This window comes from Haliotis rufescens, unplaced genomic scaffold (assembly GCF_023055435.1).
Source record: "Haliotis rufescens isolate VD_foot unplaced genomic scaffold, xgHalRufe1.0.p SCAF_10, whole genome shotgun sequence".
Taxonomy (NCBI): Eukaryota; Metazoa; Mollusca; class Gastropoda; order Lepetellida; family Haliotidae; genus Haliotis; species Haliotis rufescens.
The window spans coordinates 28,435,594-28,453,274 of NW_025963780.1; the positions used below are offsets into that span (position 1 = coordinate 28,435,594).

Genomic DNA, 17,681 nt, shown 5'->3' on the forward strand with positions numbered 1-17,681 from the left:
CCTACAGTGTGCTTCAACCAACCACTAGTTATTACACATGATATCAAGACCATAGTGCTCCTACAGTGTGCTTCAACCAACCAACGAAATGGCAGAAGAGGAAGAGAAGAAGATAATTATTTTATCATTGTGTCACACTTTGCTTTTACAATGTATATAAACATGATAATAACATAGAAAACATGATAATAGCATAGGAAACTTGATAATAACATAGGAAACATGATAATAACATAGGAAACATGATAATAACATAGGAAACTTGATAATAACATAGGAAACATGATAATAACATAGAAAACATGATAATTACATAGGAAAAGCTAGCTCATGAGGCTTACGAAACACAAATGTACATAAAACTATCAAATACTATTAAAAATAATAAACACGTATACACACAAATGATTTAACTACAGAATAAGTAATAACTGAGATGAAACTATGAATAGATTACAACGTGATAGGAAAGAGAGTGGCACTTAGGAGGGGTGGACTCTGCAATTTGTACATGGTGGAATGAGTTGCGGCTAGGAATTGTGAAAAGAGATCATGTAACATTATATGACCCACTTTAAGACACCTGCGCCTGCGTTAGTACAGAGTTTTGATGTTATGCTATATTTTAGTACCTGGGTGTTCGATTTATACAATCACTCAACCCAAGCTGGGACCGGGACACACACCAGTAATTTACGAGTCATTACACATGTCCTCGGCGCACAGTCCATAATTGATGGGAACAATCGACTGGGAAATTTAATTTGACATTCAATATGTAAATCACATGTCGTTTGTTCACCATATAACTGCAAAGGCTGCACATAACTTGTCTAATGAAAAAGGGACGAACTAGAGACCACAGATCTGCCACTTTCAGGTTATCCAGCTGTATAAAGTTGCAATCTAAAAATGAGTATGTGAGTGAATTTTGTTTATAACCGCAGTCATCAATATGCCGCTTTTAACAGTATTCCAGTTACATCGCGTCGTGTCAGCTTAATGTGGGAGGAAAGCCCGAAGTGATGCAGGTCTCAGTCGTTTACCCCTTTGATGAAACCCACGAGTACGGGTATGGTGCTGACAAACTCAGAAACATAATCGGGGCGAACCGGGATTCGAACCCACAATCATAGGTTTCTGGCGTGTCCGAATTGCGGCGCCTTCGACGACTGGACCAATCATGCCCCATAAATAATCAAGTGTGGACAAACCATTGACTGTATAGGATTAGGATGCAAGGGTACGCTTGCAACTCTTGTCTTCAGCAACCCATGCTTGCCGTAAAAGTTGACTAAGCTTGTCGTAAGAAGCGACTAACGGGATCGGGTGGTCAGGCTCGTTGACTTGGGTTGATGCATGTCATCGTATCCCAATAGATGCTCATAATGTCAATCACTGTATTGTCTGGTCCAGCCTCGATTATTTACAGACCGCCGTCATATAGCTGGTATATTGCTGAGTGCGGCGTTAAACCAAAAAAAAACACACAAAAAAAACAAGTTTAATGTCTCTGTCAACATAGAAGATGCCTCTTCACTGATGATATATGCAAATGTGCAAGTTGGATTGGATTTTAAGGCTTTTTTCATCAAATGAGTGTGGTAACCCTCAACATGATGGTCAGTGTTTGGTGTATCATGTCAAAAAAAGGTTCCACATATACTGACCACATAGTCATGGATTTATCAGAGCTTAACGGTCCAGTGATCCATGACAATTACTTATTACTACTTACTTAGTCTGATACCCACAACTGACCAACTCGCGTAAGCTGCTAAACTAACGAGCCTTAACAGCTAATCCTATTACAAGGGGGTAAACCTAGAGAACGGCACAGCCAGTCGGGGGCCTGCAGGGGTTGGGCCATTTAAGCAACGTTACGAGCTGGCGGGGCAAAGGCACGGACAGACAGATACCGTCTCACCCCAGTACTGTACAACATAGGTAAAGGTCTAAGAGTGAACCTTTCGGTTCGTTTTTCTAATGTGATTGTTAAATGTATGTATGTATGTATGTATGTATGTATGTGTGTGTGTGTGTGTGTGCATGCGTGCGTGCGTGCGTGCGTGCGTGTGAGATTGTTCTTTGCGATTTATCGCGTAACTATCTCCTATATGTCCCCCATTATTCACGACAGAAATTACTCACACTGAACCCTCCGTGGTTACACACACGTACAAAGATTGTGGCTACTACATTACCTCCGTGGCTTATGACACATGTCGTGTGATCCAACTAGTCCTGTATTCAGAATCAGGATTTTCGCACACATCTGATAGTCCCGCCATGACCTTCTCCAATGAACCCGCTCTATAGCAAGTTCATCCCATCCACTAGATCTTAAAACTTACGTCAGACCTGGAAACAAACGTCTCTAATCCCCTTCACAAGATGTTAAGAAATATATCGTTTTCCATCTCCGAAAGATGAACACCGTCATCTCTAAAAGACATGTGTTTTGTTTGTTGTTTAACGCCGCACTTAGCAATATTCCAGCTATATGACGGCGGAATGTGAATGATTTAATCTGGACTAGACAACACAGTGATTGACATCATGAGCACCGATCTACGTAATTGGTATACGATGACATGCATCAACCAAGTCAGCGAATCTGACCACCCGATCCCGTGAGTCGCCTCTTACGACAAGCACAGTCGCCTCTTACGACAAGCATGGGTTGCTGAAGACCATCTAACCCAGATCTGCACGGGTCTGATGTGACACTGTCTATACAGAATGTACTCAATAAAATGACAATATAACCCAGGTTCGTACGGGTATTTGGGTATTGTACAGTTATTGGTGGTTCGCGCGTCTATCTGCTTTATCAACAACAGGTTAGTCAATACGTAATTTATCACGCTTAAAATATTTCTACAAAAAGTTGGCTACTTTCCATGTCGACACTGTGTATTTTACTGGTGCTTCATTTAATTATTGTGTGTGTACGTGTGTGTGGTGTGGGTGAGTGATGTGTGTATGTGTGCGTGTGTGTGGTTGTGTGTGTGGTTGTGTGGTATGTGTGTGTATGTGCTGCTTTTCAACGCCGCACTCAGCAACGTGTTCTGTAATAAATCGACTCTGGAGGGACAGGCAACCCAGTGATTAATATTGCGAGCGACTATCCCAATGGGGTCTGTTTTATCAATAACAGAAGAACTCAATGTTAATTCAACATAATAACTAGTCTTTCATATATTTTACATGGTTCATTTATTGTTTTAATAAGTGCTCCGGCCATTGCCCTTAGGACGCTGGGTATTGTTAATTCTCTTCAGGGACACAGTGGGAACTGACTGACGTGTAAATATGTACAGTATGTGACGCTGTAAGATCAAATATATAGATCCCAAAGTTCTGGGGGTATGACAAATGGTTGCCCCGTGAAGATCCGGGGTAGAATAGGTCTTCAGAACCCACGCTTGTCGTAAAAGGCGACGGTAACGGGATCGGGTGGTACGGCTCGCTGACTTGGTTGATGCATGTCATCGCATGGGCGGATACAGAGGGGTGGTGGGGGGGGTCGCGCACCCCCCTTTTTATTTCGAAAAAAAACTTTATTTCTGTTTAAATTACCACCAAAGACAATAAATAGATCTTAATTGTGCACCCCCCTTTTCAAAATAGCTGTATCCGCCCATGCATCGTATCCGAATATACGTTGATTGGTGCTCGATCATGACATCAATCATGCACTGGATTGTTATTTACAGAACGTCGTCATATAGCTGGAATATTGCTGAGTGCGGCTTTAAACAACAAACAAACAAATGGGAGGTATCGAAAAAAAGGTAAAGATGACAACGCCCATAACTAGACCAGGCACCCATCACTTCCATACCACCCCACAACGACAACCACACACACACCGAGTTATCATTGAGTTACTGTACGTTCAACAGTCTGCACGTATACGTGACACTGTCGATCAGAAGCTGTGGATAGCACATTTTTTTTCAACTTGGTCAATCTTTTTACTCTTCCGCCAACACATGGGTTGTGGCCCTTGACTCACATAACGGTTTCGGTAAATCAGCAATTACCTCAACAGTATTGTATATATCACACACCTATTGAACTGAAATATACATGGAATGGTCATTATACTGATATTTTCACTAAAAACGTCAAACTAGATTTCTCAGTCAAAATAGTTAACAGATGTATCGTTACTTTTTACTTTGTTTTAAAACTTGCTTTAAAATTACACTGTCCCGTTCTTTTTACTTGATACGAGTGATACGAAATACATTTTGTTTGTGTCAGGAGGAAAGTTTTAGCGGCGAGTTTCTCTTGAATCACGTGAACTGCCATCAGCCAATCAAAATTGCCGATACTCCGCCATCTTTTATTGTCACTTCCTCTTTGGAGAGCACGAGCGAGGGTGGAAAGAAGTTCAACATCGTAAATTGCGATGATTTTACTCGAAATAAGCAATAGGATAGTCGAAGAGACTTTGGCAACAAAATTCAGAAATGTTTTAGAAGGGTAAGTGTTTGTCAAAGCTTTAAAATTCAACACAAGTCGTAGCCGGCGTCACACGGTCGGAGGCAGTGCCCGTTCATTCCACTTCCGCATGTCAATTATTGCTAAAGGCAAGGGTTTTCAAAGTTTTCAAGATCTTTAGTTAGGAGTTTTCTTCCACTAGCGTGTTTAAAAGCAAGCACGTTTCCTTTTGTTAAGTTAAGGCTTCTTGCTGAACCCTTGTCTGCGTAATATCGCATATTTTAACCGATAACACATACATTTTCCTTATGTATTTCGTGCACCGCTTATCATTCGTGTCGCAACGCCCCAGTAATCAACATGAAGAAAAACTAACAAATGGACTGTGTAGCCTCTATGTCAAAAGTATTTACGAGTACGTTATCAGTCTGTAACGATGGTCCTTGTCGGATGAGGTACAGACTGCCTCCTGTCGGATCTAGTTTGTTGGAAGTTAACACTAACAGTCTGGGGAGTAACCTGTGACTCAGCTTCCTGTGAGGCACAGGGATGGTTCATGGAGTGTTGTGTTTGCCAGCTGCAGAGCATGCACTGGAGCACAGTTGGTGACTTTAGTCACTTGTCCCAAGTCCAGTCAAATTCTGTTTTGTCTGGTATACGCTGCTAATAATACTCCACACCAATACAATCTACTGAAAATGGTGACAAGAGCCAAGTTTGGGGTAGTAGACTCAAAAGTTTTGGGCACAGAGGGGAGCAGTGCATTTGTGAATTTATGTAAACAGTCATGTGGTTGTGTGATTTTCAGTAGTGTACTATCGTGTGGTTTATTTGCATACACAACTATCAATGTGAATTTGCTGAATTCACAATTGATCCCAATAAGATTTGTTTACTGGAGTTTGACATGTTCGATACCTCTCCTTAGGAAGTCCTGTCAGGTGAACCAGAAAGCCAGTCCGATATTTGGAGTGTAGATGTCATCGCCCTAAGAACAGCGACAGGGCCCGGTTTCATAAAGCGATCATAAGGCTATTTGTTAAAATAAGCATTAAAATCTCTTCCTCTTTTTTGACCATATGTGTATTATTATTTTTTTTATAAGTCCCCTTGACCAAGTCATCACATTATTTATGATTAGCAAAGAAGTGTTCAATTCACAATTGTTACATAGATTTGGGGGCACGGGTGGCCCAGTCGTCTAAGGCGTCGCAATTCGCTGTGCAGAGTTGCGTCCCTTTGGCACGCCAGAAACCTATGATTGTGGGTTTGAATCCCAGTTCGCCCCGAGGTTTGTCAGCACCATACCCGTGCTCGTGGGTTTCACCGAAGTGCTGTCGCTTCAGGCTTTCCTCCCACATCAAGCTGACACACCACGATATAACTGGAATACTGTTAAAAGCGGCGTTAAACCCAACTCACTCACTGTTACAAAGATTTGCTGTAGACACTTGGGAACAAACATCAGCCTCTGAGCAGGTCTTGATAAATCCCTGGTAATGGGACATCCTTTCAGCACCCTCCAAACAACACTCACTCTCATCAAACAATTGTTGAACGATTTCAGCTGCAAGGAGACCAACAATACCACAAACATATTTTTGGTTGTCTTTTCAGAGGGAAGCCTGATGGTGTGGACATAACAGTTGCAGGTATGTGTGTCTACAAATCATGGCTGTTAGGTTAACATGTTGGCATAACTCTAAAAATTAGTGGGTTTGGCAGTGCTAATAGACATGATATATTAGTTTTGTATATGCCTAAACATTATCTTGATCATACATTATGCAAAAATTAATCAGTTACCAAGGTAATATAGATTTTGTAAGTTTCAATCACGTCATTAGAGTCAAAATGCGAAAGAAATGACAAATAGTGTTTTAAGTTATTTAAAAAAAGGCATATTCAACTTATTTTCTGCAATTCGCAGAATCACAGAATTTGTCTAAGTCACATTTTCTGCAAGAGCAAATCCTTCCGCCATCATAGAATCGCAGAATTTGTCTGGGACTGTTCCATGCTGATCTTTCTTCAGTGATGAATGCAAGCATCACATATGTGAATTCTGTTGCATTAACCATGTTAACAAGTGATCCGTGAAGATCGGGGGTAGAATAGATCTTCAGCAACCCATGCTTGCCGTAAAAGGCGACTAACAGGATCAAGTGGTAAGGCCTGCTGACTTGGTTGATGCATGTCATCATATCCCAATTGTGTGGATCGATGCTCATGATGTCAATTACTGGATTGTTTGGTCCAGACTTGATTATTTACAGACCGTCGTCATATCGCTATTTATTTATGTATAATACGCACTCGTATGTTATATGCACCCTTAATTATTGGCAATTAAATCCTGGAAAAATATATCTGTTGTATAAACATTTAAGGCTGTCAGCATAAACCAAAAAATTTACGATCTTTCAACTCAAAATAATATTCTAATAAGAGCCCCCTATTTCTAATTTTGAGAGCGCCCTGGGCGCTTATTGCGCCGAAGACGGTATATGTTAATCGTATATAATCCGGAGGCTTCATCATCATTTGCACTAAAACGATTGCTAAGGCTGTACCTGGTAATCTACAAGCCTTGAAGTTGATTTCTTAGTTCTATCTAACAAAAGTATGAGTGCATGTGCCTTGAAGTTTGTGTGACAGAATGTGAAAGTAGAAATGTTCATCCTTTGTGTTGACCCGGTTTACAGACTTCGATGGCGTGCTGTACCACATATCAAACCCTGATGGAGACAAGGGGAAAATCATGGTACGTTCATCTTTATCATCTTTATTTCAATATCAGAATGACATGGATTGCATTCAAGAAATATTTTGCTGACCAGTTAAGTTTTGTACCTCAATATTTTTATATTGTATTTTAAGTCAGTTGTTTTGTGAAGAACTCATTCTGTTTATGCAGGTCATGTGCAGGATGTTTATAGATTTATGGATACATGTATATGTATTTTAATCAATCAAAACAACGTGTGTTTATTGTGTCGTTTGGCTCTGGAATTTGATTCCATATACTGAACAAATAAAACAGGATCACCTTACAATATTGTCACAACTGAAATGGCAAATAAAACTTCCCACTGTTTCCATGTTTAACATGGCTTAACATGTTTAATGGCTTTGAAAGTGGATTGTTTTCAGGGAAGTTCAATGTTTCCTGGTGTTTTTATCAACAAGAATATTAATCAGTCATACATTTTGGATTTTATTTGGAAATTGTAGAGGTCAATATGCCCTAACCATAATGACGATTTCCTTGAATGTGTCACCTGTGAGTTGAATGTGTTACCTGTTTGTTGATTGTGGTACCTGTTTGTTGAATGTGTCACCTGTGTGTTGAATGTGTCACCTATGTGTTGAATGTCTCCCCTGTGAGTTTTATGTCTCCCCTGTGAGTTGAATGTTTCACCTATGTGTTGAATGTGTCACCTTTGTGTTGAATGTGTCACCTATGTGTTGAATGTGACTCTGTGTGTTGAATGTGACTCCTGTGTGTTGAGTGTCTCCCCGTGAGTTGAATGTCTTCCCCGTGAGTTGAATGTGTCCCCTGTGAGTTGAATGTGTCCCCTGTGTGTTGAATGTGTCCCCTGTGTGTTGAATGTGTCTCCTGTGAGTTGAACGTCTTCCCCATGAGTTGAATGTGTTCACTGTGAGTTGAATGTGTCCCCTGTGAGTTGAATGTGTCTCCTGTGAGTTAAATGTCTCCTGTGAGTTAAATGTGTCCCGTGTGTGTTGAATGTGTCCTGTGTGTTGAATGTGTCCCCTGTGTGTTGAATGTCTCCCCTGTGAGTTGAATGTCTTCCCCATGAGTTGAATGTGTACACTGTGAGTTGAATGTGTCCCCTGTGAGTTGAATGTGTCCCTTGTGTTGAATGTGTCCCCTGTGAGTTGAATGTGTCCCCTGTGTGTTGAATGTGTCCCCTGTGAGTTGAATGTGTCCCCTGTGTGTTGAATGTGTCCCCTGTGTGTTAAATGTGTCCCCTGTGAGTTAAATGTGTCCCCTGTGTGTTAAATGTGTCCCGTGTGTGTTGAATGTCTCCCCAGTGTGTTGGATGTGTCACCTGTGAGTTGAATGTCTCCCCTGTGCAGTTGAATGTCTTCCCCTGTGAGTTGAATGTGGCCCCTGTGAGTTGAATGTGTCCCCTGTGTGTTGAATGTCTCCCAAGTGTGTTGAATGTGTCACCTGTGTGTTGAATGTCTCCCCTGTCAGTTGAATGTCTCCCCTGTCAGTTGAATGTGTCCCGTGTGTGTTGAATGTGTCCCCTGTGAGGTGAATGTGCCTCAATAACATTACTTATTTCCATGTTATTTACAGATCAGCATCTCCCTCAAATTCTACAAGGATTTACAGGAACATGGAGCTGACACAGTAAGTTTCCTTACACTCAACACTTGTACCCATTCTTGCAAATGAGGCAAAGAAATGGCCGATTTCCTAGATACTGCTAATCTAGGTTAAAAACATAATAGTCTTGGTTCTCAGTCTCCAAGGAATTTGTTTGCTTGTTTTGCTGTTTATTGTTTACATACTAGTTTGAACAAACAAACAAACAAAAAACATCCGCCCACACTTCTATCAAAAGTCATTGCCTGAGGATCAATTCTTTTTTTTTTAAAGCCCTATAGTTAATTCATATTGTGTCACAGACTTGCTCAGTTAGATTATCGCTTGGATTTGGAAAAATCATGCTGAATTTAGCCATTCTTTCCTGGAGTTCAAACTTGTTGGAAAGAAGACTAGTTCTCAACCGTTTGAACATTCTGATAATTCTGATACCATTATTACAAAGATTTCCGTTACACTCAAATTTGACATTTCTAGTCGGCCCTGAGGGGCCTGTATCCTACCTCCTTCCTTGATCCTGTATTGACAGAGATTGGATCAGGTCTGATTTCACTGTACGTTTTTGCTTAATACAGTCCTTTCTGTCCCCAGTTGATCAAGAGAGTATATGGATCGTACCTCACCACAGCCGAAGCAGGTAGGTGGAATAGTCACTAGACGTCTAGCGATACTGTGGGTGTGATACGATATATATCCCAATACTGTGGGTGTGATACGATACATATTCCAATACTGTGGGTGTGATACGATACATATTCCAATACTGTGGGTGTGATATGATACATATCCCAATACTGTGGGTGTGATATGATACATATCCCAATACTGTGGGTGTGATACGATACATATTCCAATACTGTGGGTGTGATACGATACATATTCCAATACTGTGGGTGTGATATGATACATATCCCAATACTGTTGGTGTGATATGATATATATCCCAATACTGTGGGTGTGATATGATACATATTCCAATACTGTGGGTGTGATATGATACATATCCCAATACTGTGGGTGTGATACGATACATATCCCAATACTCTGGGTGTGATATGATACATATCCCAATACCGTGGGCATGGTGGGTGTGATACGAAACGTATCGCAATACTGTGGGTGTGATACAATATATATCCCAATACTGTGGGTGTGATACAATACATATCCCAATACCGTGGGCATGGTGGGTGTGATACGAAACGTATCGCAATACTGTGGGTGTGATACAATATATATCCCAATACTGTGGGTGTGATACAATACATATCCCAATACTGTGGGATTGATATGATACATATTCCAATACTGTGGGTGTGATATGATACATATCCCAATACTGTTGGTGTGATATGGTACCTATCCCAATACAGTACTTTTTACAGTTGAATCAATACCCTGAATCAAGGCTTATGACACGACAAACACTTTAAACTCGTTTACGTTTTTATCACAATGATGTTGCCAGGACATCAACAAAATTCATTCATTTACTGTTCAATAACCGTTCAATATAACCTGTAATGTCATGTATCATATGTATCGGTTTACAAGGGTTGTCACTTGGGAAATTATTTTGTTATTTAAAGTACTTTATTGAGTTTTCCTTTTGGATGTATGATAAGAAACATTTATGAAGTAATGATCATGAGCTGACGCGTAATGACTACGATATGATGATGTTCTAACTTATAGGACGAGAGGGGCATGGGTGGTCCAGTCAAAGCGCCTCAATTCGCTGTGCAGAGTTGCGCCCCTTGGTCATACCAGAAACCTGTGAATGTGGGTTCGAATCCCGGTTCGCCCTGATTGTTTCTATGTTTGTCAGTTTGCTGGCAGTTTTCACCTAAGTGGTAAACATCTGAAACCTGCATAACTTCAGGCTTTCCTCTCACAATAAGCTGACAGTGATGTATCTGGAATACTGTTCAAAGCAGCATTAAACCCAACTCACTCACTCACTCACTCACAGAGCACAATGTGTTATGTTTGACAGGCTACAACGTGTCAATTGTGTTTGACCTTGACAACATTCCGTCAGATCATGAAGAACAGGTGAAGAAGGCAGCACTCCTCAAGCGCAACTGCTTTGCGTCGGTGTTTGAGAAATACTTTGACTTCCAGGAGCAGGGGGAAGAGAGCAAGAAGCGAGCTGTCATCCAGTACAGGGAGGATGAAACAATGTAGGTGCTAGCTGTGTTCCAGCTCATGTACCCATGACGATGTGGGTTAGAATTGGTCCTTGCACCCATGAAGATCTGGGTTAGAATTGGTCTTGAGGAAGCCATTCTCATGTACCCATGACGATCTTGGTTAGAATTGGTCTTGAGGAAGCCATGCTTATGTACCCATGACGATCTTGTTTAGAACTGGTCTTGAGGAAGCCATGCTTGTCTCCCCCTATGAATATCTGGGTTAGAATTGGTCTTGAGGAAGCCATGCTTGTCTCCCCCTATGAATATCTGGGTTAGAATTGGTCTTGAGGAAGCCATGCTTGTCTCCCCCCATGAAGATCTGGGTTAGAATTGGTCTTGAGGGAGCCATGCTTGTCTCCCCCCATGAAGATCTGGGTTAGAATTGGTCCGCTGCTACCCATGCTTGTCTCCCCTGTGAATAGCTGGGTTAGAATTGGTCTTGAGGAAGCCAAGCTTGTCTCCCCCTGTGAATATCTGGGTTAGAATAAGTCCTCAGCACTCCATGCTTGTCTCCCCCAGTAAACATGGTAAAGATCTGGTTTGGATTTTGCCTTCAGCAACCCATGCTTGTCTCCCCCCATAAAGATCCGGGTTAGAATTGGTCTTGAGGAAGCCATGCTTGTCTCCCTCTAGGGATATCTGGATCAGAATTGGTCCTCAGCAACCCATGCTTGTCTCCCCCCATAAAGATCCGGGTTAGAATTGGTCTTGAGGAAGCCATGCTTGTCTCCCCCTGTGAATATCTGGATCAGAATTGGTCCTCAGCAACCCATGCTTGTCTCCCCCAGTAAACATGGTAAAGATCTGGTTTGGCTTTTGCCTTCAGCAACCCATACTCGTCTCCCCCATAAAGACCCGGGTTAGAATTGGTCTTCAGGTACTCATGCTTGTCTCCCCCTGTGAATATCCGGGTTAGAATTGGCTTTAAGCAACCCATGCTTGTCGTAAATGGCTACTAACGGGATTGGGTGGTCAGGCTTGCTGACTTGGTTGATGCATTCCAGTTGAGTTGATTGATGCAAATGTTGTCAATTTCAAGACTGTCTGGTCCAGATTTATCTAAAGACAGCCATCATATTGCTGGAGTATTGTCAATGTTCAAGGTAGCCTAAGGGCTGGTAGACATTCTTGATTAATTTCCCTTCCTGGAGGCGACTTAATGGATCAGGTGGTCAGGCCCAGTGACTTGGTTGATTGTCATCATACCCTGACAGCATGGATCATTGCTCATGATATCAATCACTGGATTGTCTGGCCCAGACAATATTATATACAGGCCGTTGCATATAGCTGAGTGCCACACACTCATTATCTTTGTTTCTGTTGACAGGTATGTAGAAGCTAAAAAAGATAGAACAACCGTAATTTTCAGTACAATCTTCAAAGATGACGACGACATTGTGATAGGGAAAGTGTTTATGCAGGTAAGGACATTATCAACCTAATATCTGGTAATATCTCATATAAAATAAGCCGATCAATCTAGGTTCATATATTACTCATGTGGTATTCTAATAGCAAACCTGACAATCTATCAAGGTTTTCTTATCTTGTAGGTAGCCTATTTGAAACTTACCGTCTCGTTCGGGCTCAAATTCAAGTAGAAATTTACTTTGTTGTACCACAAGGATATACTGTAGGTTAAAATCCCAGATATTTATGAGAGTAGATGTGTCTTACTTTGATAACTGGAGGTACCATAAGTCCCCATGATCCCCAGCGATGTGGCCTAGCTTTGGTTACTGGTGGCCCATTGCCCATGTTTTAAACTGTATTAATTATATTGTTCTTTGATTGTTCTGGCCAAGACTTGGTTATGACTGATGTCATATAGCTGTAATATTGCTCATTGTGGTGTTAAATAATAAACAACCGACAAACAAACTTGTAGAGCTGACTTCAGGTAAGATACGTGAGTTATCTTATATTGAGGATGTGCTGACTTGTGGGATACGTAGAGTATGGGGAAATGTGCACCAATATCCATATTAACACCACTACATACTTATTTTTAATTGATTTTCAAGGAATTCAAGGAAGGTCGTAGAAAATACCAGCAGGCGCCTCAGGTGTTGTTCAGCCACAAGGAACCGCCCCAGGAACTCGAGAACACTGACGCTAGAACTGGTGATAATATAGGATACATCACTTTCGGTGAGTGGCCATCCAGGACAATCTGACAAGACCTGTAATTGAATGTCCTCAGATCTTTATGTAGCAAGCCCTAAGATTTTATCAGATTGCGAAATGTTAAGGTAATTGTATGCAGGGCTCGGTTTATCGATATAAAACATGCACCAGTTCAACCTATTATTAAAAATGGAACCTTATGCATACTTGATATATTCAGTATGTTTGTATTACTAGAGTAAATGTGTGAGTGAAAGTATGTTATTTTCTGTAAAAAAACAACTAATATGTACTGATCAGTTGTGCTTTATATCATGGGCTTTCTGCTACCTTGGGCGGAAGCACATTTTATGTAACAGGTATTTATTTTTAAAAACACTAATAGAAAAGAAAATGGAAGCTGATTTATGTCTACACACACTAAGTGCATGTCAAAATCTTTTAAATTTGCGGTTAGACCTTCCATGTCCACACAACATTGATTTTTTGAACACATTCAATATCTCTTAGCTTTATTTACCATACTACATCAACAATCCCTGTTGTGTCTAATTTGTCATGCTATTGGGGGCATGATGTCATCAAACTGTTGGTACAAACTGTTGATTATCTGCACGTGTTTCAAATTTGATAAATTTATGGGACCAGGGTACAACCTGGAGTTGTCTGGTGCAACTAGGTTTTCATGTCAACATGCACCTTAAATCAAGTAGCTTCAATCGAGCCCTGGTATGACACATGAAATGCGTGATAATGATTTCTGGGGCTTTTGAGAATTAGCAGTTTTTCTGTTATTTCAATTACTTGCTAACACCTGTCTATTTGTTATGATATTCACTGACTTGTTTCCTTGTGTTTTTTTCAGTTCTGTTCCCTCGCCACACCAACAAGAAAGCTCGGGATAATACCATCAACCTAATTCACACACTTAGGGATTACCTGCATTATCATATCAAGTGCTCTAAGGTGAGTTGGAGCTGGCATTGGTTTTAAATTGACGTATATTAGGCTTAAAAAATACTCAGGCACCACACCACCCACATCATCAAAAAGTTCGCCGCATGTTACATTTTTATTTCCATGTAATTATTTTTTTTAAATCCTAACACTTAGAAACAAACAATATAACACACAGTTACTTCCCTTTACATCTTGTGTTATGGTCATGGTGGCAATAGGAGTTTGTATGCTTGTAGGATGGCCCTTTCCCAGGTTGTGGGTACACAACTGTTCATTTACACACTAGCTTGAAACATTGCCTATATATTTTTTAAGCCTTATTTCAGAGAGTGTTTAAATAGGCGAGGAATTTATGGCGGCATAAATATGTCAAAAGTTTTCGATATGGTGGTGGGTCCTTTAGGTTGGCTGCTATTGTTTACAATCAAGGGACCCCATATATCTTATGTTATTAACATACGGCCCTTGACCATCCTTGATAAAATTCTGTGCTAATTTCGTGAATGCAAGAGTAGACATCTGACTTCCTGAAGACATTCCTCTCAAAAGTCCTCTCATTTTACCTCCCTTGATCTGACCTTGACCTTCAGGCATACATCCACCAGAGGATGCGAGCCAAGACGACAGACTTCCTGAAGGTATTGAACAGAGCCCGGCCTGAGAACAAGGACAAGGAAAAGAGGACAATAACGTATGTGAACAGTTACCATGGTTACTACTACACAACTGAAGTGCTATTTGTATTTCTTGTGATATTACCTCCCTTAGGCGTGCCAGAATCCTGTGATTATGGGTTTAAATTTCAGATTTCCCTTATAGGTTTCTGAGCTCCCTTAAAGTTTCACCAAGAGGTGAAAGAGCTGCATCACTGTAGGTTTTCCTTCCACATTTAGCTGGCACGCTTAGAAACGTAACTCACTCTGATATTATTGTGATTCTCAAAACACGTTAAGGCAAAAAAATCAAATTGTTTTTTAGTGTTTCTCCCAAAACCGGATTGATGCACAAACTGATGCAACTAATATGCAAATGTGAAGTTCATGTTCTATGTTTGAACTGGTGGTCTAACAAAGGTTTTCCTTTTCTTTCAGGGGTAGAACCTTCAAGGCCAATTAAGGAAGATTTTGTTTAAGCCATTTTTCCAATCATAGTGATAATAATATACACATCATTGTATGATTGAGGTTCCGCATAGGTTGGACATGAAAAGTGCTCTGTTACCATAGTTACTACTGAGCTTCCATCCTGTAGCTCAACGCCCTCTTCGGATTATTATACTTTGCTTTTGGGAGGGCAATTTACAAACCAGTTTGCTGATATTTCATTCTTGGCAACTGACATTTAATTTTCTGTTAAGATTTTCTCACTAAAAGTATTTACGATATATACATTTTTATTAGAAGTTAAAGGACACTGACATTTTAATATGACTCTAGTTAATCTCTCAGGCCATGACAGATTACTATGGTGATATGAAAGAATTGGGTGTTTAACTTTCGTAGTTTATACTTGAATAAATTGGAAGTGAGAGTGTGTTTTGATATTTAAAATAATCATGTATAATCTATGGACACAGGCAGGGGATTTCTGTGTTGAAGGTTGGCTCACCGGTTCATGCACTCAACTGCCATTCCAAAAAATCAGGTTTGAATCCCCATATTGGTACTGGTGAAGATACCTTTTGTGTACCCTACTGTTGTATAATGGGTGTCACTTACATAGACAAAGAACCCAACTCAGACAATCGGGTACTCAGCCTTCAAAGTTCATGCTATTCCACTAGCCCAAGATTACTACGTTGTGCGAGGACAAATAATAAACCAGTGATGGTTGTCTTTATTGACCAGCCGCATTTGAGGGCTATCATTCTGAAGCAGTTTTCAATACTTCAGTTTTGCTGTAAATTGAACAGAATAAATCTGACAGACAATGTAAGCATAGTCAATACTTCTGTCTTCAAACAAGACTAGGGGCCACGGGTGGCCCAGTCGTCTAAGGCGCCGCAATTAGCAGTGCAGAGTTGCATCCCTCGGACACGCCAGAATCCTATGATTGTGGGTTCGAATCCCGGTTCTCCCCGATTGTTTCTAGGTTTGTCAGCACCATACCCGTGCTTGTGGGTTTCACCAAAGTTCTAAACATCTGAGACCTGCATCACTTTGGGCTTTGCTCCCACATGAAGCTAACACGCCGCAATATAACTGGAATGCTGTTAAAATCGGCATTAAACCTAACTCACTCACTCACTTAAACAGGACCATCAACAATCTCGGGGACCTAAAGTAAGGCTTACGTTGATCCTCAAGCCCTATCTTAAGAAAAATGAATTTCTAAGGCTGGTACTTGACAAGATTGATTTTCAAATGAACATGGTGTTCTAGCTGGGTCACATGTTGGTGCCATGAATAAATACAAACATTCGACTCTCTACAAGACCTCGGGTAACTTTGTATAAGGTAAATTGCAATTGTCTATTTTTACTTTGGCGTCTTTGTAACGCAGAGACAGATTATTTGTTTGTTATTTCAGCCTTTGTCGTGTCTCTCCTATGCTGAGAGATTAAAAGCTTATTTTAATTGTTGATTTTCTTCATTTAATCTTTCTTCTCACACAGAATCTATGCATTAGTTTTGTTGAACAAACAGTACATGAAAGTGATCGGAACTGTTGATATGTGTACATTTCTGGTGTTTGTGTTAAAAACATGTATGTAAAACTTGATTGTAAATAAATATCTTAAATAACACCAACCACAATATCCTTTTTTGAAAAAGAGCCTTTATTTTGTTAACAAAATCATCATTTCAATGTTATTGCATAGTACATTCACAAATACAAGCTTCAAAATGCTCCTTTTTCTCAAGGAAAAAAGTTTTATTTTTGTTTCAATGTAAAGGATATATATATATATATATATATATGTATGTTTATAACAAAGCTTGCACATATAAAGCTTCAGAGGTGTGATCAAAGTAACCATGGCCTGGTATTATTAAATAATATGTAAGATGGTTGCATATATACTCACTACCAAAAGAAACGCTACCACCATACATGTTAATATACGAAGAATTACTCCTTTATTAGAGATATTAGATTGTTTTGCTGCTGAATCGAACATACTGATAAGCATAACACAGCACATGTCCTGCCTTAGATCCATGGCTCGAGATGCACCATTTTGTCTCGTATAGGATAAGCGTGTAAAGTCTGGAAGTTACGTGCAGCATATCATGATAAGAATAAAGACACTCTGGTAACACTTGACTGATTGTTAGTTTTGTCATTAAGTGTCATGGGGCGGTCGGGTAGCCTAGTGGTTAAAGCGTTCGCTCGTCACACCGAAGACCCGGGTTCGATTCCCGACATGGGTACAATGTGTGAAGCTCATTTCTGGTGTCCCTCGCCGTGATATTGCTGGAATATTGCTAAAAGCGGCATAAAAACGTACTCACTCACTCGCTTAACGTACATACTTCTCCATATGTTTCTATTGATCATGTTTCTTTTGGTGGTGAGTATACTTAAGCAAGCCAACATCTTTATATAGCATTCTATCCTGTGATTGCTGTGGTTTATATTGCTGC

At 40.4% G+C, this 17,681-nt stretch overlaps 1 protein-coding gene across 1 annotated transcript; it reads left to right on the plus strand.

The window, feature by feature from the left end:
- The first annotated feature begins 4,343 nt into the window (after positions 1-4,343).
- On the plus strand, positions 4,344-17,361 carry LOC124135049 (actin-related protein 2/3 complex subunit 2-like). Its single transcript, XM_046500215.2, has 11 exons — positions 4,344-4,494; positions 6,070-6,104; positions 7,158-7,216; positions 8,780-8,833; positions 9,401-9,446; positions 10,806-10,992; positions 12,335-12,428; positions 13,032-13,158; positions 14,000-14,100; positions 14,685-14,785; positions 15,186-17,361. Exons 1-11 carry the CDS (start codon positions 4,421-4,423, stop codon positions 15,208-15,210), a joined length of 903 nt encoding a protein of 300 aa, XP_046356171.1. The 5' UTR covers positions 4,344-4,420; the 3' UTR covers positions 15,211-17,361.
- The last annotated feature ends 320 nt before the right edge of the window (positions 17,362-17,681 follow it).